At 39.7% G+C, this 23,338-nt stretch overlaps 2 protein-coding genes across 2 annotated transcripts; one reads left to right on the forward strand and one right to left on the reverse strand.

The window, feature by feature from the left end:
- Nucleotides 1–4,886: 4,886 nt before the first annotated feature.
- FGB (fibrinogen beta chain) lies at nucleotides 4,887–11,958 on the forward strand. Its single transcript, XM_056489133.1, has 8 exons — nucleotides 4,887–5,268; nucleotides 6,815–7,018; nucleotides 7,772–7,955; nucleotides 8,539–8,766; nucleotides 9,319–9,432; nucleotides 9,969–10,091; nucleotides 10,256–10,541; nucleotides 11,381–11,958. The coding sequence occupies exons 1-8, from the start codon at nucleotides 5,194–5,196 to the stop codon at nucleotides 11,607–11,609; spliced, it is 1,443 nt and encodes a 480-aa protein (XP_056345108.1). The 5' UTR covers nucleotides 4,887–5,193; the 3' UTR covers nucleotides 11,610–11,958.
- A 1,683-nt stretch (nucleotides 11,959–13,641) lies between these two features.
- On the reverse strand, nucleotides 13,642–20,161 carry FGA (fibrinogen alpha chain). The gene is made up of 6 exons (XM_056490834.1): nucleotides 20,039–20,161; nucleotides 18,272–18,400; nucleotides 17,218–17,401; nucleotides 16,803–16,948; nucleotides 14,843–15,890; nucleotides 13,642–14,497 (listed from the first exon to the last, which is right to left on the reverse strand). The coding sequence occupies exons 1-6, from the start codon at nucleotides 20,087–20,089 to the stop codon at nucleotides 13,788–13,790; spliced, it is 2,268 nt and encodes a 755-aa protein (XP_056346809.1). The 5' UTR covers nucleotides 20,090–20,161; the 3' UTR covers nucleotides 13,642–13,787.
- Between the last annotated feature and the right edge of the window lie 3,177 nt (nucleotides 20,162–23,338).

The following is a 23,338-nucleotide window of genomic DNA, read 5'->3' on the forward strand; positions in this document are numbered from 1 at the left end:
CCTGTGCCGCGTGCTCTGGGATGGCCCTGCTTGATCCGGCAAGTGGGACCCGATGACCCCACGGCGGTCCCTCCAGCTGGAGCGGTCCCGCGGCCCTGTGGGCGGGGTGTCCCCGGCGGCGGTGGGCGCGGTGCGGGGCGGGCAGCGGCCGGCAGAGGGCGGTGTGCCGCTGCGGGAGCGGCGCCGGCACTGCCCCGCTCCAGGCCCGCCGCGGGCCCGTGCGCTGCCGCCTCAGGCTGAGGGATAGAGCATGAGCTGGGCAGTTCCATTATGGTTCTGGAACTGTCGGCCTTTGTAACTGTTCAGGGCCGTGTAGCTACAGGTTTCAAGTATTGCTTTCCTCGTGAGCTCTCAAGGGTAAACCCACACAGTTTTGAACCGCGGAGGTACTGGATGTTAGCCATAATAGCTGATCTTTTGGAAAAAGTGTCTTTAGTTTGGCTCCACAGGATCTCATTTCAATGCAGAGTGAAACGTGTGAACGAGCTGGCAAAGTGTTGGGTGTGAAAGAGCAGAGGCTGTAATTCTCTTCCAAATGTACCTTGGTACTCCGCCTGATATTTCACTTCCTTTCATGAGCGGAATAACCAAATGCATCTGTGCAAATTCCAAATAGACACCTACTTTCTTCATATATACTCATCTGCTCTAAATTCCAGGAAGTCTTGTCCTCCTGAGCAGTAGCTGGGATTTAGTAAGCTCATCTTTTGCAGCCACTCCATCATGATGCTCTTCTTTACTACTAAACCAGCCACTCACTCTGCTTGCCTGCATGCCTGAGCCGTGAACAGTTTACAATACTATCCATGCTAGAAGTAATTCAGTGCAACATGTTGGTTCAAACCTGATGTCTTTATTTGCTACAGGACAGCGATAGCCTGGAATTATTTCTGGAATACCACTTGCCTGCTTGACATAATTATCGTGTGTTTTCTGCAGTTGATGGGTCACTTCTGGTGGCTGCACTGGTTGTTTGTATTTAGTAATTTAGGATACAGTGATGGAAACCTGCTTGAAGTGGCTTTGAGCCCCAGCTCCCGTTCTAGGTAGAGGTGGGGAAGAGATGCTCGTCACATTGTGTCAGTAACGGTGGAGAACTATTGCCAGCGCGATTTCAAGCCAAGGCAGCCAGGGTTCATGTTTAACATGTCAGTTATTTTGGTAGTCCCTCTGATGAGGCTGGCAATCCTTGTTGGATTTCAGAGCTTCCCGTAAGGACCAGCACATCGCCTCGAGGAGGGGAAGCATTGTCTGTCCTTGCTTAAAGTACAACCTAGAGTGCAAACTCCACAGGGCAGTGTGTCAAAATGGGGCAAGACTCTTACATCCTCTTGGGCTGATGAGATTAGACTGAAGATACACAACATTTGAAAGGAAACTTGGGGAGGGCTAGGGATTTCAAACAGGTTTATCTTTCTTTTTTAAGGTTGCACACAGAGTAGCATGTGCCTGCTTGATCACTCAGATGATTGGCGGATATGATGTGTGGAAATGGTTTAAAGGCTAGTCTCTGGCTGTCTGTAGAGTTGTTTGCTTCCTATATTCTGTTGAAAGAAATCAAACCTTTGCACTGCCTTTTCAAGGGAAATCAAATTTAAAATATGCACTCTGGTAGCAAAATTTTTGAAAAATTACATTTAGCAAGAAAACTTGTCTGAGCTGGTTATTACTATTATTAGTAGTATTCACATGGCCTTGGAGTTTCTATAATTTTCTATATTTTGTTACACATAAACATCCCCCTCAGAAATTTATAATCTGAACTTGTTTTCTGTTATCCTTGTAGTGTTTTGGAAACTCAGAGGACAAATTAATCTTTTTGGAGATTTCAGAATTCAGTTAGAGGACAAATTTAATCTTTTTTCTTTTTTTTTTTTTTTCTTTTTTTTTTTTTTTTTTTTCTTTTTTCTTTTTTTCTTTCTTTCTTTTTTCTCTAGAAGGCGTAGTCTAAGTTGAAATTTAGTCCTGGAACATCAATAAATCACATTGGTAATATCATTAAGAATATGCACCTCATTTATTTTCTTTGTTACATATGGCTTCTTGATGTGTTCTTGCATGTCAGCTATTGCTGCAATTCTGGAAATAGTTAACTATGTATTTTTTTATAAGCACTATTTCATAGAAAGTGACTAGCAAATTGGATGAACTTTTAGTGTTATATTAAAGCCAAAGTGAATAGCCCACTCATTAATGTTGCTCCCAGAACATGGAGGTAGCATTAATCATCATTCACAAGAAACCTTTGAAATAATATTTGCTACCAGTAAAAGCAAATAAGAAAAAAGGATGTTCATCTCTGCAAAGGTGAATATTTTAGTTTACAATACTCTTTTCATAGGATGACACTATTAGAACACTAGGGGTTTAAAAGGAATTTCTAAATCAACAGCTATTTTTAAATTGAAACAGAATACCTCAATGTAAGCCAAGAAGGTTCTGTTCCCCAAGACTTCTTTGGGGCATACATCCAGCTCTGAACAGTCAGGATCTGGTGACCACGACTTGCTTGGGGATAGGGGGTTTGTGTAAAGAGGGGAAGAGGGTTGCGTCACTGGCTAGCACAACAAACACCAGGGCAGCGAGCAAACAGTTGTTCCTCAAAACACACATTTACCTCTGCCAGTAAGTGCTTTTTAATTACAAAAAATACTGTGTCCTGCACAGTGTCCTGAAACACCAACAGGTTCATGGAGTATTACTGCAGTTTCTATCAGGCATACTGTGATATCACCACCACATTAGTTCTCGGAACACCTTCTCATTAACTACGAGTTGGAGGAGGGAGTATGAAAGAAGAGAGATAGGCTGTTCTGTTTTGAAGAGAGAGATTCTTTGACACCATTTTTAGAAGAAATATAGGCTATAGTTTTGGTTCTTCATAAGGCTTTATTCAATCCTTAGAAAGTCTCAGCCTGACTTGTGGTTGCAAGCATGAGAGTAAAATCACATCTCATTATCAAGATGCTAATGGAAATTAACTTCTGCTGCCAAAATGTTTTTCTGTATGTGTGTATGTTTGCCAGGATAGACTTCTCTGTATGCCATTCCAAATTTGGACCATTTTTGTTGATAAAAGTCTCCAGGCACAACCTCTGCAGTACAGACAAGGCCCTTGCTTACCAGATGGGCAGTCACACAGTCCCTGCCCTGAGGCATCTGGTCATTTGGCGTGTATCCTGCGGAGGTCTGAGCAATGCCTGTTGCTCGTGGAGAATCCTCAGGGAGACACAACCACCCAATTCTCCTGGGGAAGCCTGAAAAGTGCTGGACCTGGGAGGGTCAAAGGCTGAGCTTCAAAGGAGAAATCCCATCTGAAGTCAGAATAAGCCTGGGGGTTCCCATGCTGGTACTCTGCAGTTGGCCTGGTGGCTCCTGGGCCAACCCTCATCATCCAGTCTCCTACAGCCTCTGCACACACATAACCAGGGCTTTTTATCAGGAGCTAAAGAGAGATTAATATCTGAAGGAGGACACCATAAATTACTGCAGAACATGCTGATGGTTTCAAAACAGATTAAGCACAAATTATTTAAATATTATTAATATTTAATTAAGATTTGTGTGAACTGACCTGGGATAATTTGTGTTTCCAGCTCAGGAATAGTGAGACCTAGTTTTAGTTCCATTGTACCACAAGCTACTCTTAAGCTCTGGGCAAAGGTTGAAGACATCCCTTCCATATGTAAGATGAGGGTGGCTGAACTTCCCTCAGAGGGAAAACTGTATTAAAAGTTAGGATATTCCCAAAATCAATGGTAACATCTTGGCTAGTATCCATAAGTGGAAATAACTTGTTAATGATGTCAGTTTTGGCCTTAGACAGATTTCCTTAATGTCTGCAGGGAGAAGTTTGTGTTCTTCCAAATCTAATAGTGTTGTCATATCCTCATGCAGGAGATGCAAGTCAGTGGAGTTTTAGCTCCTTGAGCCATGGCTGATTTGGGGACAAACTGTTTAATAATTAAACCAGTCATGTTAAACATTTTTTATATTTTGTGAATCTTCAAAGTTAACTAGAATTCTGACAAGATCACGAATACAGGAAAAAGGCCTAAACCAAGCAATTTTAACTGTTCTTATATTTGCTTCCCATAAAGTCCTCCCCTCCATCAAGTTAGTCTTTGGAACAGAAGCTTAGACTACAGTTTGCATCCCTTCATTGGTTCAGATATTGATAAGAATGACTTCAGAAAAGTGTGCTGGCTCTCTCTTGGCATATTTAATTTAATTCAGTACATTATCGTCGTTTATAACGCCCGAGAAAATAACAGGATATAAACACACTGAAATGTTAAAACTCTGCTAATATGAAAGCAGTGATATGCAACTTCCTATAAAACATTAGAAAGTATGTTTGAGTATTTCACTATGATTTCAAGTAACTTCAAGCTGTGTTCTCTTAAAAGATTATTAAAAATATTTAAATAATATTTGAAAAATGTAATTTTTGTATTAAAAAAGGAAACCCGCAAATTAATATGTAAAACTGAATTTAGTTCATTTACAGTATCACAAGGCTATATTAATGCAATGATATTGGCTTATTCTTACAGTATTCATCTGATCTTAAATAAATCAAAACATTGCTTTTATTCAAAATTATTAATGTCATGAATATACCTTTTTTCTACTTTTATGTTAGAAGACTCAAAGATTTGCATACCTATCAAGCACCATCAAACCAGAAAAATGCAGCAATCTGTATGATGTGTCTTCACATTTAAGATCATATTTCTGAAACATTCACATTTGCAGCAGAGAAAGAAAAAGGACCCATCACAACATGACATCTATAACTTGTAATAATCTGTAATTTTTTTCCTTTGGCCATTCACCTTTTCAGCTGTTTTAAAACACTTGTGATTTTTGAGAAAATGGTAACCTTGTGTAATCCGAGCAGGAGGTACTTTTAAGGATCTGAATATGTATTTGATGCCAGCATCAACAGAGGACTCTGGGACATATAGATAAGAGTTGTCCAGAGGAATTGCTCAACAACTGATGTATTCAGGCACAGAGTGAAGAGTTGAATATTAACAGAGAAATTCTGATTGCTCAGAAGGGTTGACCCTATCACTGTGAAGCTGGAAATTAGTGCTCCTGTGTATATATAAAAAAACAGAGTAGACCTCTCCCTGTCAGAGCTGAAGAAAAGAGAAGATCACTGAGCTGCTCAAGCAAGCCAGCACCATGAAACTACTCCTGCTGTTCCTGCTCTTTGTTTCCTCTGTTCAATCCCAGGGCTCTCTTGAGTATGACGATGAGGTTGTAATACTTATATATTGATTAATAATTAGTCATAATTAATTGATTTAATTTAATTGCATGCATGACTTACTCAGCTTATGTGAGTTAGCTAAATTAGAAGTTGTGGGAAAAGATACTCCAGTGCATGGGTTTTTTTCTGCTTGAAATATTCAAAAAATTAACTTTTTATATGTAACTCCGTAATAGTTCTTTTCTGAGTTTGGAGATATTCTCTTCCTATTTCTTTTTCTGTAGGTAATGAAGAATGTTTGATGGTAAGATTAGTTATTAAGCTGAATTTATTTAAGGATGCTAATTTAGCAATGTTGACATAAGATGTTACAGACAATCAGTATTAGGTATAAAGGAGGAGAAATATGTAATTAATCATGTCCTGTATCAAAGAGAGTAAAAACTTTTCTGCAGAGTCAGTAGACATTAAAAAAAACAAAACCAAACAAATTACCAGTTCATACAATTTGGAAATTAACATTGGAAATTAAGAGGTAATAATTGTTAAACAGAAGGCAAAGCAATGAGAATCAATATAAAATAATAGTTTAATATGTATTTATTTTTGTTTAAGTAAAATATTTTAGTGGGAAGCACAATTTAGAATTTTGGTACACTTTTCTATAGTTTTAAAATCCCTTTAAAAATTAAATTGGTCCGGACAGTCAGACTTTCTGGCAATCTAAGCACTTGTGTCTGCACATTGACTACTGATAACACTAATGTGTTAAATAATTTTTAACAATTCTGTGTTTTGTATGCTGCTTAGTTTTGAAACTACTTGAAGCCTGTGATGCTGGATACTTTCAAATGTTTATTGTTTGGAGTTGAGTCTGAGTGGGATTGGGAAACAGCTGTAGGTTTTGATTCAGTAGCTCAAGTAACTATTAATTGGAATGGTTTTGTTTGAAGAAATGCTTAGGGGTCAGGCCTGTTTTCCTTGCTCAGCCTCTTAGACTTAACCCTTTCTGGCAGATATGGGGAATGTATGCATCAGAGAGAGATAACTCTGAGAGAGTTATTAAATGGTTTTTCCAAATTTCATGAGTTAACAGCTGGTGTGTGGCTGAGACCCGATGGTGTATTTGACTGTGGCCTGATTTTCTGACCTTATGAATGTTGCTATAGCCCAGTAAAAAACTGGAACACTGAAAATGTGCCGCTGAATACACTTCTTAGCCCCAAATGTTTAATTACTTTCTTTGCAGCCTACTACTTCAAGTTTTGTGGCGCTTAGTAGCTCTGAACTATGTAAGATTTATTCCTTGGTCAAAATTGATTATTGAAATATTTTTTTACTTTGGTTTGAAGACTTTTTAGTTCATCTATATCTAGGTATGGAGAATGTGACTAGTCTTATAAAGGAAGGGGTAGCAATGACTTATACAAAATGTCAGTATAATATTTCCATTATGGCTTTTTATTCCATTCCCTGGTTTTCCTTGCTGTTTAGAATACTAAAGAGTGCTGAATGGATGCCTGCACCCTGTGCACCTCATTTTGCAATAGCAATCCCAGATTAAGAGAGTTTTGTCTCCCCGTGGTTATGCAGGATGAGAGCCCTGTGATTGACATTCGGGGTCACCGGCCCGTGGACAAAAGGCGTGAGATGGCACCCACGCTCCGACCTGTGGCACCTCCCATCAGTGGGGCTGGATACAGGCCCCGGCCACCGAAGCGGGGGAAGACGGAGGACAAGAAGGAACGGATAGTCTATCCTGATGCTGGAGGCTGCAAGCATGGCCAGGAGGAGCTGGTAGGAGTCTGGCTGTTGATACAGCTGGCGGCATACTGTCCTTTCCTTCTAGTACACCCAACACGAGAGTTTTCCTTGCCAAAGAAAGGATGCTCATTAATTTAAAGCAGTCCAGCTTTTCCTCACTTTGCTTGGGCTTTCTAGGACTGCATTCAGAAGGATAATGTGTCAGAGTCCATGGGATTAGTGGCAGAGTCAGCCAACAGCAAAGATGGGGAGATGAGGGATCAACTGTAAACCAGGAAAAGAAGTATCTGTGGGTTAGCCTGTGCCTTCCATCTGGCTTTGCACAGGTAACTATTAGGATAGGAAAAGAAGAGCTGTGCAGAAGAGGTGGAGTCAGTTTCAGACAATCTTAAGGAGCCCTAGGGACCAAAAAACCCCCACCCTGCCATATCTTTCTTAAAATTGGTTAAAAAATGTAGTTCTTGTCTACTCTCAGTCCCTGCTTATGGGACAGCATTACCAGCATGCTGACATCCAGCTCACTCTTTGCTGCCTTGCAGAAGTCAATCACACTGTCTCTGTCATGATCCCTGCTGGAAAATGCAAGGTGTAACAACGCTGAGAGGCATCTTAGTGACTGAGTACAAGTTTGAGTGTTGAAGTTGCCAACAAATGAAGTTTGGTAAAGCTTATCTGGATGCTTAAATACCTGTTCTCACATGACAAATTTTCACTGTGTTCAAAGGTACTGTTGTTTGCTGATGGGACTAGAACTTTACTCTTACAGCCCTTTTTCCTTCTTTTAAGGGAGTGCTGTGTCCAACTGGATGTGAACTGCGAACTACACTGTTAAAACAGGAAAAAACTGTAAAAACAGTTATTAATGATTTAAAAGCTAAAGTGGCCTCACTTTCAGAGAGCTCGTCAACTTTCTACGAATATGTGACCGTTCTAGAAGATAAATTGGTAAAAAGGCAAAAACAAAAAAAAGGTATGTTATTTCTATGAACTAATAGTTTAAATGGTATTGAAGTTTTATTGGCATTCCTACAGTTACTTTTTAGTGGGACTTCTTAAAAAAATTAAAAATACCATGGAATATCTAGCAAAGCAGGGTTCTGTGTCCATGAACTCTTAAAAAACATTCTTTGAGAGAGGCAAAGGAATGGATCTCATACTAAGGCAAAATTCATGTGAGGCCTCTAAGTGTACATCATTCACATGTTCCCCTTACCTGTTTTCCTATGTCCATCCAATCCACTTATGACCAGCCTCTGGATTGGCACCATGGCCCCCCAGAAAGAAGGGAATTACTGCTCTTTGGCAGAGTAAAGCACCACGGATAAATCTATTAGCTAGCAAAGAACCATTAGTACACATGTACTACTTCCCTGAGACTATCTGCATAGTTTTTGTACACTGTAGAAAAGGAAGCAAAAGAAGTGCCATTCCTGCTTTCCTTCCTGCCTTTCTTCCTAGTGGCATCTCAAATTGTACTTACAAATTGCTCTTCATAGTTTCCCAACTGGGAAATATGTTGAAAACTAATCTGCTTTTCATCTTTGCTTTTCTAGACAATGATAACTTACTTTCTCAGTTCAACACAGAAGTGGAATTGCAGTACAGTTATATAAAGGATAATCTGGACAATAACATCCCATCCAGCCTCAGGGTCCTTCGTGCAGTTGTGGATTCTTTACATAAAAAGATACAAAAACTGGAAAATGCCATTGCAACCCAGGTGGACTACTGCCGTTCTCCATGTGCTGTTTCCTGTAATATTCCTGTGGTTTCAGGCAAAGGTATTCATTCAACTATAATGACATCTTTTCTCCCATTTATGTCACTGTGCAAATTGATGGATATATCTGAAGCCTGTACAATTGATTAGGGTATTAGGAAAGATGAAAAGTGATCCTAAATGAAAAAAAAAATCTTTTTTGGATCACTATACTGGTCAGACCAAAGATCCTCTTATCCAATATCAGTCATCATAAGTGACAAGCAGCACTTTAAAGAAATATGTGCTTCAGGAACTTTGTAAGGTGGAGGTGATACATTTGTGAGTATCATAGTTGTGCTCTTGATTTTTTTCAGTCAAGAAAGGTTCTTCTTTCACAAGCTTGTCTAGTTCAAGAAGTCATTGTAAGGTATACAGTGTTGCATCATTTAGTTTGAAGTTTCAGAAATTCCTCTTTGAAAAAGCTTTCTTCCACAATTCTTTCACTTGATAAAATGAAAGTAAAATACTATCTATAAATATTTAAAACTGTTCCCATGTAACAGCAAACCAAAGGATAAGACTGTTGAAGTTCACAGACCTTTCAGTAACAGTCTCTGTTTTATTCTTGCAGAATGTGAGGATATCATCAGAAAGGGAGGCGAGACATCTGAAATGTACCTCATCCAGCCAGATCCTTTTGCCAAGCCATACAGAGTATACTGTGACATGGAAACAGATAATGGAGGTAAGTGTGAAATAATGTGTTGTTAAAATATTAATAAATCAATGCTACAAAAATAATATTATAGATTTGTATTTTATACAAAGAAATATTAAATTATACCTTTTGTAATTACTTGATAATTAAATCTGATTGACTTGTTCAAGAAAGTCTTGTTGAGGTCATCTGCTGATGCAGAATAGGATACTTCTATAGTGAAACTGGAAATAAATTGTGTATGTATCTTACTATGACCATCATGGTTGGTGTATAGGTGGGCAGACAAGGACAGCCTGGCTCATTTCTTACCCTGCTCCAATGCACTTGACAAAAGACCAGGGCCATCCTTCAAGTTCTGCTTTTTCCACCTTTCATTATGAAGCAAGGTTCTACTTAAGTGTGAGCAAAAGGGGCAAAGCTGAGCTCAAAAGCAGTGAAGGACCTGCTGCAAGAAAACCATATACCCCTCTGGTCCTGAGGTGAAATGAAAAGGGCTGTATCTTAATGTTTGATGCTCCTTTTGTTGTGGTAATTTAATCTGAATACTCTTGCTCCTGCAGGCTGGACTTTGATTCAGAACCGCCAGGATGGCAGTGTTAATTTCGGAAGAGTATGGGATCAATATAAAAAAGGATTTGGAAATGTTGCCAAGAGTGGAGGGAAGAACTACTGCGATACACCAGGTAAAAAAACGAGCATAAAATGTAAAGAAACCGTTTTTGCCTATTTTTTCAAGCTCTTAAATTTTTTTAAAGTAAGCAAATCCACTACTATAGGCAAATAATAAAGTTGCCTTTAAGTATATTGCGAAGTCTGTTTTACAGAGCTCTCGCTTGTTGCTTCTCAGGTGAATATTGGCTTGGAAATGACAAGATCAGCCAGCTTACCAAAATAGGGCCCACTGAAGTTTTAATTGAAATGGAGGACTGGAATGGTGATAAAGTATCTGCTCATTATGGAGGTTTCACCATACAGAATGAAGGAAACAAGTATCAGCTTTCAGTTAGTAATTACAAAGGCACTGCAGGCAACGCACTGATGGAAGGAGCATCCCAATTGCATGGAGAAAACAGGACAATGACAATTCACAATGGCATGTACTTCAGTACTTATGACAGAGACAATGATGGATGGTATGTACTTTCACTAGACATTTAAAATAAAAATAGAGCTGAATATAGAATACTTCTGTAATTTGCCATTAATTTTCACAGCATTTTGTACTATGTCAAAATATGTTATATCCCTGCAAGTTACCAGCTAAAGGTGTATGCAGTTCTCTTGGTATAGCCAAGGACAGGTAAAACTATATATTAGGTTGGTGACAGTCCACAATCAAGTAAGAAGCGAGCATGCTGAATTTTATTGATTCCATGACTGACTTACCACAGACAAAGCAGCAAATCTGGATGCAATAGTCAGAGACTGACAGCAGCAGTGCTGAGGGCACCAAGTAGAAATATGGATATTCACTCCAGTAAAATCTAATGGGTCCTGAAGAAAGAGGCAGCTAGCATATCCATTTAAAAAGCAATGTTCTGCCTACTCAGAAGACAGGAGCTCAGTTGTAAGGTACATAATAAAGCACTGTATCTCTAATCTGTGCTTAATACCTGATTACATATTCATGAATAAAGAAGTTGTTTAGGTTAGGGAAGACATACATTTCTCATTGCTTTCTTTAAATTTAATTGATAACTAGTTGTTATTATGAACTGCAAGTAACTGTAGTTATCAATCAGTAAACTAAAATGACATTCCCAAAGAGGTGCACCTAAAATTTTATTTGTTTTTCTTAGCTGCTTTACCTTCTGAGTGTACGATGTAGCACACACTTGTGATGGTCAATCCTTTATAGAAAGTTCAGAGAGAACTTAAATTGTTTATTATGGTTTGAAAATTTCAGTACATGGGCAGGTATATGTATATTACAGATATCACTCTCAACACCTTTTCTTTTTCCCCTCATCAGGTTAACTTTGGATGCAAGAAAACAGTGCTCCAAACAAGATGGTGGTGGATGGTGGTACAACCGCTGCCACTCAGCCAACCCCAATGGCAGATACTACTGGGGAGGGACCTACAGCTGGGACATGGCAAAACATGGGACAGATGATGGTGTTGTATGGATGAACTGGAAAGGGTCGTGGTATTCAATGAAGAAGATGAGCATGAAAATCCGACCATACTTCCCACAGTAGCCATTATTAAAATGTACAAAATCAGAGATTTTAACATGGTTATCTTTTTAGCATGGTACTCATTCTTACCTTTACATATTAGAACCAAATCTGTATGTACAACCATATTGTGACCTAAAGTGAAAAGCTGTGTCAAATGTAAATCTAAATCTGTGCAATGAAAATAACTCATGAGTGTATTTTTTCAATTTTTCATTTGTGCACAAGGTAGAATTAACTATTATAGAATAACACTGGTAAAATAAAACCAACTTGTTTCACTCTTTTATAAAGGTCTTTTGTATCTCTTTTAAGGGGAGAGGATTATTTCTAAATGTTTTCTAAAAACTAATAAAATCTCGAAACTATAGTGTTCTTCATATTATTCCTAAGTATTTATGCATAATCTGTGGAGAAGGAAATGCATTCCACTAAATAAGAGACAGGTTTTTTTATATATTATAAAAAATAACAGTAACTACCTGTGTATCAAGTTGAGAAGGAATAAAAGTTAAAAGAGTATTGAACAGGTGAGTAGGTCACTGGTCCCTTAGCTCAAATCCTGTTGCTTAATAAAATATGTCCTTTTCTGGGACCCGGTGCACATACTTGCTTTCACACATACGTGTTTGTCACACAGTCCCTATCATGGTACTAGAGTAATTAATGTCTGCAGTCATAGAGTAGTGGAGGTTGAGTATTTCATCAAACCTAGTAGTTTATGCTCCCTTGAGCAGACAAAGACAAGACTTCCCAACCCTGGTAGACAAGATGAACATCTCTCAAAGGGGATGCCTTCCTCCACAAAGGAAGGGACCCAGATCACTAAGTGTGGATGGATCCCACCTGAAACCTTTGGTGTTTATTTAATCTGTGAAGCCCAGGAGGACAAGAAAGAGACATAATGGCCCCTTCTTACTAAAGACACCCAAATGTTCAGCATCCACACTGGCAGGCTTCCACTGAGGCTAAGGAAGAAAAATAGAACGTGCAAGTGGAAACCTGTTTTCCAAAAGCACAGACACCTCCTCACACGACTGTAAAGATGTCTTTGCTCTTCAGCAATCTTTCCAAATAGGTTGGACAGTGGCTGTATTTGAGAATCACTGGAAAAAAAAGCTAAAATGAGCTGCTTTGCCAGTATTTGATGATCTTGTTAAATGGTATGTAATACGTCCGTGAGATTAGAAGTAAGGATGTTTGCTCGTTCTTCTTTCTAGAAGCACAGAAATGTTAAACAGTATAAATACTGTGTAATTTTATACCATATACCATAAGATATAAAGGTAAATACAATGTGGTCTTCTGTAATTGTGTGACCAGTATAACTGATATTCCATACAGCCAGCTTTTTTCTAAAAGATCCTTACCACACACTGTCAGCAAGCTGATTTAAACCCCTTATCCTTAGAAGAATCCTTGCTTGGCACATGTGCTGAGAAACATTCAAGTGGTTCCTCATCTTGCTTGTTCTGGTTAGAGTCATAACCTTTTAGTGATTTCTAGGAAGTAATAGCCTGTTTTGGGAGTTGTATTTTGATGAGTTATCATGGAATTGTCTTATTTTGGAGCTACAAGTATGCATGGTAAGCTATCTGTGATTCATCAGTGGGATGGAAGGTCTATGTCCATATTTATACAATCAAAGCCTAGGAGGTTCTTAAAAGTGAGTCCTAAAATGCATGCATTCTTTATCAAAGCATATTCCATATTAGGTATATGGCAAAAAAGAGAACCCACACCACCCTTGGCTCTGTCTGAGAGCTGACTCCCACTGCTGTTTTGCTCCCCTTGAAATAGAAATGAGAGTGTGAATGTTGAACTTGGTTAGACTTTCACAGTCCATGTCAATGGAGGCAGGATTTCATTGTGAACATACTTCTAAATATTTTTTCTTCTTTAACACTCCTAAAACAAAGTAAATAATTCAAATTAAAAGTTTTTATCTCAAGTCAAGGTGTGAGCTTGACTTGACATAGACATAGACAAATTTCATATCAAAAGGTTTTTAAAATCAATATTTCCTTGTCAGTTAAAAATAAGATCAAAAAAGTCTTGTTGATAATTAATCATTGTTTATTTTTTAATCTCCAAATGTGCTCAGTTGCCTTCAAATTCACAGGGTAAAGGTACATCATGCATACATATATAAAAATTTTTTTCAACTTGTAGTCTAACATGCATTAAAGGCCTGTCTTTCTACAGGGTTTCTATGGGCCTGATTTTCATTCTAGCAGTTTTTAGGGAATAGTCAGAGGCCTTAAATGGCAGCCAGACTACGCCATTTTCGATCTCATAGGGGACATTGTACCTGGGGTCATAGTGGCCCCCCAGGTAGTAAATGCCATTGAGGTTGGCAGCCTGGCAGCTGTTGTACCACCAGCCCCCCCCATATATCTCGGCACAGTTCTCCTCCCAATGGTCCTGGTCGCGGTCAAAAGTGCTGAACTTCATCTGGGCATGGGATGTGTACTCGGTGCCCTCTTCCAGCCAGCCAGAGATCAGGGCATCCCCAGCAGTGCCCTCGTAGGAAGACACAGCAAGGGTGTACCCTTCAGCTTCAGACCCTACCTGTACGAGATACTCTGCAAACACAGCATTTCCATCCCAGTCCTCTAACTCTACCCGAAGGAGAGTATCATTCTGAGTCAGCAAGTGTAGGTTTTCATTGCCCAGCCAAAACTCTCCTTGCCCCCTGCCATCCACGCTGCCGAAACCTTTCTTGTAGTCTTGCCAGGTCCGGTTAAAATTCACTGATCCATCCATTCTCTGTTGGATCAATAGCCATCCTCCCAAAGTGGTCTCTTGGTCGCAATAAACTGACAAAACTTTATTGGATCCCGCTGGCTTGATTTTGAAAATGCCACTTTTGGCACCAGAAGTGTGTTTCTGGCGGATATCATCACAGTCTAAAAAAAAAAGTTGATCTGGTTTGACAGAAGTTATCAGCAAAATTTAATAAAAGGTTCAGAGGAATCCAAATACCAATAGCTCAGAGGAAAATTGTTAAACACGTCTTGGATTATGCTAGGTATAGTGACAGGCAAAATTAAAAAGAATTCAGGAAAGGAAACTTTACATATTCTTTAAATTGTGAATTTTTTATGTAATGCCTAAGTATTAATGAAATATTTTCCCTTTTGTTTCTGAGGTTGTAACAAACAAGACACATTTAATCATCACACTGTTGTACTAGAGTATCTAGAATCAATCTGTCAGTTGATGGAGTTTGGCTCCATTACCTCAATAACTACCTTTCCCAGTGCTGGGTGTCCTTCGCTTCCCTCCTGACGGTCTGAAGCTGCGTGCCTGAAAGTCTGGGGTATCCTCTGCACTTTGATCATGTTCCAACCCACCTAGCTGCTCATTTATTTCACGGATCTTTACTGATTTGGTTTCAAAAGTAGAGCCTCCCTTGTTCTTGAAACTAGAAGTCTTGGAGTGACTTGCACTGCCAGATGGAAATCCAGATGGCTGAAGTCTTCCAAAGTCATCTTCCTCCTCCTCTCCTAAGTCTCCAAATTTGTCTTTTCCCCCATAAGTCCCTGAATGACTGGATACTCCTGGACCTATGTGGCTACTGCCTGTGCCAGTTGTACGTCTGCTGGTGGTGAAGCTGCTAGATCCGCTAACGTGCTTACTAGCAGTGGGTGGAGAGTCAGGGGTAAAAAATGACTCTAGCTCAGGGAATAGAGTCTCTAGCTTGTGTAAGCCATCTGCACCACTAAAATGATAGGTGCTCCCTTCCCTCCCAACATTTCCAGGTAAATAGGAGCAGTCTGAGCCATCAGAAGAAGCTGTTTTCTCAACTACTTCTCTAGTGCCATCAGGCCCAGAGACAATTTTTGTGGTGGTAGTTTTGGTGCATCTACGAACACTGGAGGAGGTTTTGTCTCCCAGACTAAGGGTTTCTCTCCCATGAGTAGGAATAACTAATTTGGTGTATGAAGATTCATCCCCCCTTAATTCTGCCGCGTGATGTGAGCTGTCGCCTCGGGAGGGTTTTGCATCTGTTTCTGATCTTTCTAATACCACTTCCATCTGCTTGATGTCATTAATTATGTTCAGAGCTTGCATTTCTGGCAGAGGCTTATGCTTAAAACGATCAGGAATATTAGAGTCTTTAAGTGGCCTCATTTTCAGTGTGCTCAAGGTGGTTGTTTGAAGCTCTGGGTGCAAGTTGATGGAGTTGGCTTGGGCAAGCTGCTTCTGGATGTTGTCGTAGCTTTCTTTGTCCACCTTGTAATCAAAACTTCTAGCACAGGTTCCTTTGCAAGCTCGTATCTTAATATCAATGTCCACCTACATAACCAGAGAGAAGTAATTTGATTAGGGAGCTTTCCCAACTTTCTCAAGCAAGGGTATCTTCTACTGAACAGGGAAAAGATGAGAGCTGCTCCAGTACCTTCCACTTACAGCTGAGCTTTTTCAAAGTTCGGTTTTGATGTCATCATAGGTTTATTTCCATTGTAAATACAAAATGTGCAATAGCACCATGCACATGAGTTCCACGGGGAAGAACATTGTAGAAGGTTCCCAATCTCTGCTACCTTTATTTTTGGGGTTTAGAGGTGTCTTCCTGGTTTTGGAAGGAGTGCTGCGGAGTTGGACATGGTCCATAGGGGCAGAAATGAGCCCTCCAAAGAGAGGGGAAGACTGTGTCATGGCCCTGCTGATGTATTAGGGTTACCATTACTTTCTCGAATGATCCAAATGATGGATTTCTGTTCTAGGAATTAAAATGAGCCTTTGAGCAAAACCACTGTTTGTGCCAGGACTTTTACTTGCGTTACCATCAGAAGAATTGGCTGCAACCTGGGAACACAGGTTTTAATGCCAACCCTAGCTGTGGGCAGCAGTGGCAGCACTGGATATGGACAGAGCACATCCCCTTTCTAACTACTCAGCAACTCCTTACAGGAGGATAAACATCTCATACTGAAGCAGTTAGCAGATGGAGCATCCTTGTGGCCTGAGAGAGAAGCAGCAGATGGGACTAGGACCTCATGGAACTCACTCTGGTTCCTACAGAGGAGATGTAGAAAACCAGGATGGATAGAAACCAACTCATTTGGGCATTTGTCTCAGCAAGTCAGGTCCTGTGAGAGTTGTACCATGTTTTCTCCCAGCTGGAGCAGTGCTCACCATAATGTACAGGTCCCCTTTCTGTAGCTAAGCTCTGGAAGGAATGCGAAGTGCATAGCAGGCACCTACCTCTAAGCGCTTCATCTCCACCACTTGTTCCTGGATGCTGTTCTGCAGAGCTTTAATTCTGTTCACTTGAGTGACAATTCTCTGCTTTAATGTCACAATTCTCCGTCTCAGTTCTCCTGACAGGCGACCATAAGTCTCATCAAGCTCTGAAACAAAAATGCCTCACAGTCAGAAATGCCCATGTGCTTCTCTTTCCTAAATATGCATCATATTTTAAATTGGGAAATACTTCTCATAGTACTGAGCAGATTAAAATTAAATTAATTTTTGCTAACTAGTTAAGAGTCTATTATTATGGTTGTTCTGTTTCTTGTTAATAATATCCAGTGCAGTCTGTACTTTCACTACATATGGCTTATTCACAAAAAAGTAGTAATAAAGTAATGGATCATAAAACTGGGCACAAGGTACTTACCCTGAGCACTGTCCAGGTTTGGTTTTAGTGCATTTACAGTTTCCACAATTATCTGATTGGACTTCTTATAGTTGTTTTGATTATCTGAGAGCAGCTTCTTGATTTTTTCTATTCTCTGACTAAACTCCTGGTCTTTTTCATCAATCAGTCCTTGCATTCTGCATCCTGATGGACATTTGGTACCCTAGAATTGAAAGAGGGAAATAATTGTGCTAAAATCCTCAGGAGTAAACATTTTGTATGATGAAATCAATGAAGCACATCCTCAGAAACTTGCTGTAACTGTGGGGTGAGTAACAAGTAAACTTTTAGTTTCCCTTCTCCTCTGTTCCTCATAGGTGAGATGTTTTGTATATATATATATGTGTTTCTTAAAGGTCTGCTGTAAGAAGCCTGTCATCCAGTTTGAGGGAGGATGTTAGAGGCCAGCATTTTTAAGCAGTTTTCCTCAGAAAAGCTTAATGTTCTGACAGATTTAAGCCCTTTGACAAGAAGTCATCAAATAAATATAGCATAGAAAAGGACTGAGATGCAAGAAGCAAGAAAGAGAGAAATTAATAGTTTATATACAAAGATATCTAGTCAATTGTTATGAAACTTTTATCAAGCATCTTGTAACCTGACTTCCTAAACATTAACTAATGAGTGTAGGTGATTTCTAGCTACTTCTTTTCTTTTTCTCACAACTTTTCCTGGTGCCTTTCTTTTATGAACTCCAAAAGTGGCAATACCAAAATTCTGAAAAGAAATAGTTCTTAGGTTTTTCTAGGGCTAGCCTTTGTTTATTTAATCCTTCTTCTCCAGACTTACTTTCTCTTCTCAGTCTGCACCACTGCAAACTTCTCTTTGTTTCTTTTGTCTTCAGTTTTTCATTTCTTCATTTCCTAAAGGAGATCTGTGCAGGGTGTCCCGACCTGACGTGTTACCTTGGCCCTAATGCTGAACCTTGTGCTGGCCTGTGGCATCTGATGTAGTGATCCAGCTGCTGATACAGCTGAGGCCCACAGGTGCCCTACAGAGGGTTCCCACTTTCACCCCAGTGTTAATCGCTCACCCAGTCATCATCAGCACAGATGGGCCAGCTCTTCTCAGACTGGCAGCTGGACTGGGACTTGTGCTCCACAATCCTGGGACCACGCACTCCTGCACCCACCTGTTCAAAGGTACTCTCTCCATCTTGTGCCTGTCAGGAGGAAAAGGGGGAAAAGTAAAACCAAGGTTAAGGGAACAAAGGAACAGAAACACAATGCTGATGTCCTCAGCTGGTGGGCAATCACAGCTGGCAAGCATCACACCCAACAGTGCAAGGATTTTATTCCAACATTTCTTGTATGATATGTTTTTGTTTGCTTTGTCAGAATAAAGCTTTACATCTCTTAAAATTAATGTATTTTGTAGAGAGCTAGTGATGCTCAGGATATATAATGATAATATCATTCCAGAGAAATATTTTGTCCTGTGTGTAAATATAAAACTAAATTGAAATTAGACTGAAACTGGAAAAGTAAAAGTAAATACTTTAAAAATACTATTCCCATTAGCTGCAATACTCTAAAATTCTTAGTGTCACTTTACCACCTGCTACTAATACAATTAAAAAAATAATTTCAGTGATGGATGGATTTCACTGTGCTAATGGAAAGAAGAGAAATAAATATGCCAAGGTTTTCTTCAAACCTGAGAGGAGAAAGTGATATATGCAAGCTAATTCCAGGCTAAAACACGATAAAGATTCCTACAGTGTTATCTCTTAGTAAAAGACCTCTTTTTTTCATTAAAGAATAAAAAAGCCTTTAGGCCTTAAGATGTAATTAGATCTGACTGGAATCCTCTGTGCACTTTTTGTGCTTTTCAAGCATTATAATTAATGCTTGAAAATATTAATGACTACTTCTTATTATGATTGGTGTTGAATTCTGAAGCTGAGAAAGTGATTCTAATTCTAGCTTGAAGGGTCAGAACCACTCTGAGGAACTGGAATGTCTTTATTAAAATCTGCAGATTCAAATTCAGTAGTTTGATTAATTAATGATTTGATCAGGCCCAAGTGCCTCCTAAAAGTAGCCCATATATCCAAAAATGCCCTTTAGGCATTTATTCCTCCAATATGACTGCTTCTGTTTTGTCCCAACTGCTTCCTATAATTTCTGACATTTGTTAAAACAGGCACTTACTTAAAAAAAAACAACTGTCACAAAGAAAAATGTAAAGATTATAACATAAGATTATGGACTGAGCCCTCAATGGGGGGGGGAAAAAAATATAGGTTATATTAGCACAGCTGAAAATCAAGTTTATGTCCTTCCTTATTAAAAATTTGATTCTACTTAGCTCTAGTTTAAGCTGATGCTGCTGCTACAACAGTCCTTGTTTTTAAATGTGTCTCTCATAATAAAGGTATTGTGTGTCATCTGTAGGTAGAAAATCCTGCTGAAATACTGTCCAAAGTAAAACACAATTCATCACAAAAAGCATAAATATCCCTGAAAGGCTGGAGCCACTAGCATCCAGCCAGCTATGTTTAAGACTTAGAGCACCACCTATGTATGTTTGAATTCATGCTAATCGATTTGCTTTGCTGATCCTGAAGGCAGGCATTTTCAGCAACACCAAGTTAAGCAAAACTATAGACAGCTGCATACTTCAAAAGTACGGATGAAACTTCATCAGTGATTACACTAAGCTGCTGCATATATGTGTGCACTGAATTTTACAAGCTACGTGATAGACAAAATTTATCTATCTCATAAATGAACATTAAATATATGCTTACTATTCAAAACAGAAAGATACAAAAATAATAAAGTAAGCAAATTCATACCCAGGCTATGCTGAGGCACAGGAACAAACAAAGGATCCTCACAGGTATCATCCTCAGGAGAAAAGCAAGAACTGTGACTGAAAAGGATGCTCTTTGCCTGTCTTTTGGTGCAATTTAAACCAGAATACGAAGTTGAGATTAATCATTATGCTCCCTTCTGTTTGTAGAAAAAACGACACCAAGTGCTCCCCTCCCCTTTCAGTGATTACTTAAGGACTATTGCACAAATTTCTGGTGTTATTTGCTCCAGATAAGTTTGTTCAACATGAACATGCTGGCAACTCCAAGAATTCCAGGAAAATATTCTGTCTAAAACTGTTTCTTGTAACTGGACAGTCAATGAAGATGTGTATCAGCACTAATGAGATCAATAGGGCTTCCCTGCTGGAAAACAGACAATCAGTGTGATGGGCATTAAGCTGCATAAACAAAGAGCTGATATTTGAAAAAGGAAGTAATTGCTTTGCCTGCATGTTGGTGTTGAACAAAACATACTGAGGTCCATGGAGAATCTCCCACTCAAACTCAAAAAAGCTCAATTTTTGACTCTGTAATAGATACAAAAGTCTAGTGAAAAATCACGTTATCTTCATGCTTAGGAACATAAGAATTGCAGGTGCAACTTTCATGGGTTCTCCTTGGACATACAGTCGTGGACTGTGCTTTATCACAGGATCACATGAGATATTTCTTCCACTGAACCCCTTCTGCTTTACACTGAGCATAGAGATGGTGCTCCATAGGCAAGCATCTGCCCAGAGGTGTATACTCTTTTTGTTGTCAGATGAAGCAGATTGCTTAAAGCTTCAAGGATTTTCCTATGGTACATTACATTCATTCCCTGACTATGACTTTCCCCTTTTCACAGTTTAGAATCTAGGTGAGAAGGTTAAGTCAAAAAGTAGCTATTAATTTTGGGGATCCATTTTGATAGTCTGAAGTCTTCAGAGCACGTGCTATGTGCAGCTGGCAGCTGCCAGCACTCTTTGTGCACTGCAGCTCAGGGGGAACAGCTGGCAGCCAGCTCTGACACATGTGATTGTCTTGCCTCTGGTCCCACATGAATTGGGTGATCAGGGCAGGAACAGCACTAATTCTGCAGGGTATCAGCTGTAAGTAAGGGGCCACTGTGCCCCACCCTGTCTTGCTAACTCTGTGTTACAATCTATGCAACAACTAAAGCATCCTTCATAATGCAGATTGGATACGTCCCTTTGGTTCTAACTTTTCCCAGTTTGTCAATGCTTGATTTTGTGATCATCAATAATAACATTATATTTGTAATTTAGTACCCCTTAAAAATCAACAGTAGTAAGAACACATAAATCAGAAGAATGTCTGCCTTTTCAGCCATGCTGACAGACGATGTGACAATGTGCTAGGTAGTGTTCCAGGCACAGGTCACCAGGGTAACAGGGGACATGGCAGACAGCATGTTCCAGACCTCTTCTGACCCTGAAGGATGGCACAGGTCTTTGGTGACACTCAAACACAGTAAACTTAACTCTGGTCCAAGTAAAACTCAGCCACCAAGGCTAGAGGGACTGGAAAAAAAATTTATATCTGATCACCAACATTAGGTAAGCTATGAGGAGTTTCCTGGTTGCTGCTAAGGCAACTGCTGGGGGAAGATGGAGGAAGGAAGGAGGAGCTTCTCAGGCTTTACAGTTAGGGGCTGAATCTGTGCCTGACCTTCAGCCTGTATCTCTGCTTTCATGTTGCAATCATTCAGTCACTTCTGCTGGTGTTTGTTTGAAAGACTGGAGGCCAAGAGCTAGATAAACTTTGGATTTAACTTTAATTCAGGATCAAAGGACAGAAGTGCAGCTCACTACTTCATCTGTCCTGCTCTTGGCTGAATGCCACAGTAACAGTTGGGGAATTTGGGATTTAGAGGTGCTTTTTATGCCCTAGAGATGTGAGCCTCACCTTGCTTGCCCAGCACTGTCTGTCTCCTGCCCTACCATAAATTTCCAAGTGGTGCCTTCTGCTTCTACCTGCTCATTCATGACCCATCTATGGATGCTTTTTCTTAGACTTCATTCTTTCAGACTCAGCTCTCAACTTCACTCTCTTCATATGCTCCTGAGACTGCCAAACCCTTTTGAAGTCATTACTAGTCAGTCCCAGCACTTTGTCCCACATTTTTCCCATGCAATATGCCAGAACTGAGAGACCCAGAAGTCCTGTAGTCCATCCAATTTATTTGATTCTTCCTTCCTCTATCTCTTCCTCATTCACTTTTTTTCCCTTGCCTTTGGAGTGAGATTCCTATTTTGTGCTACAGCATTCTTTGGAAGAATCACTGCAAGGTCAAGGTGTGAAAGAAAGGCCACAAAATCCTTTAATAAATTTTTATAAAGTGAGAAGTACAGACTTTTCTAAATACAGGTAACTTTTACTATGGGCTATGGTCTAAGGGTCAAAAAATAATACTAAGAGTATTATTCTATTTTTAAGAGGTAAAAGAAACAGGAAGTCTTTTCTGACCTCTTTCTGATAGATAGGGGATTTGATACCATAGGAAGGAGGTTCAGAGGCATGAGTCTTGCCAGATTTCTTTCAGGGCCCAGAGAACACAACAGTGGGCTGGAATCCTGAAGTCTCACTGATTAACTCTGGCATAGGACCTCACTGAAAGATTAGGCTTCTTGGGTTTGCTGACTCTGACCCTTCTGACCCAGGGAGCAAATGCTCCTCTTCAGAGGTTAAAATGATTTGTGAAAACTTAAAGACACCCATCAACAAACCAACTGGAAGAGTAAGCCGATCTTAGTTATGGTGAGAAACCTGTAAAATGCCAGCTCATATCCATGAAATGTGTGTAATTACAGATTGTCATCAAATTGCAGCCAAAATCTAAACCAGGAGAGGAAATAACAATTCTGACCTAACAGAGATGTAAATACAGATATCAAAGTGACAGATGTGAAAGGAATACTTTTTTAACCCATGTTGAAAATATATAAATAATATCAACTTATCATGTCATAGGTAGCATAAATTGAAAACAGAAAGTGGAAGCAACTCAATCAATGCTACTCAAGTGGCTGTTTGCAGAATCAGAAGACTAGGCTTGCCAACCCTTCCCTTGCATCTTTCTCTCCAGCTTCTCTACACATACTGCTTCAGCTCCATGGAGCCATGGGAGAGGCCTTACAGCACAAAATGTTCAGGAAAACTGCTTTGCTTGGTGAGGAATTGAGTATCTAGTCTGGCAGTGAGCTGTGCATCATTGCTGGTTGCTTGGGTGCAACAGAGGTGTGCAAATATACCAGTTCAGTGGTGTGGAGGGGTCAT

The sequence above is a fragment of the Oenanthe melanoleuca genome, chromosome 4 (genome assembly GCF_029582105.1).
Source record: "Oenanthe melanoleuca isolate GR-GAL-2019-014 chromosome 4, OMel1.0, whole genome shotgun sequence".
NCBI lineage: Eukaryota > Metazoa > Chordata > Aves > Passeriformes > Muscicapidae > Oenanthe > Oenanthe melanoleuca.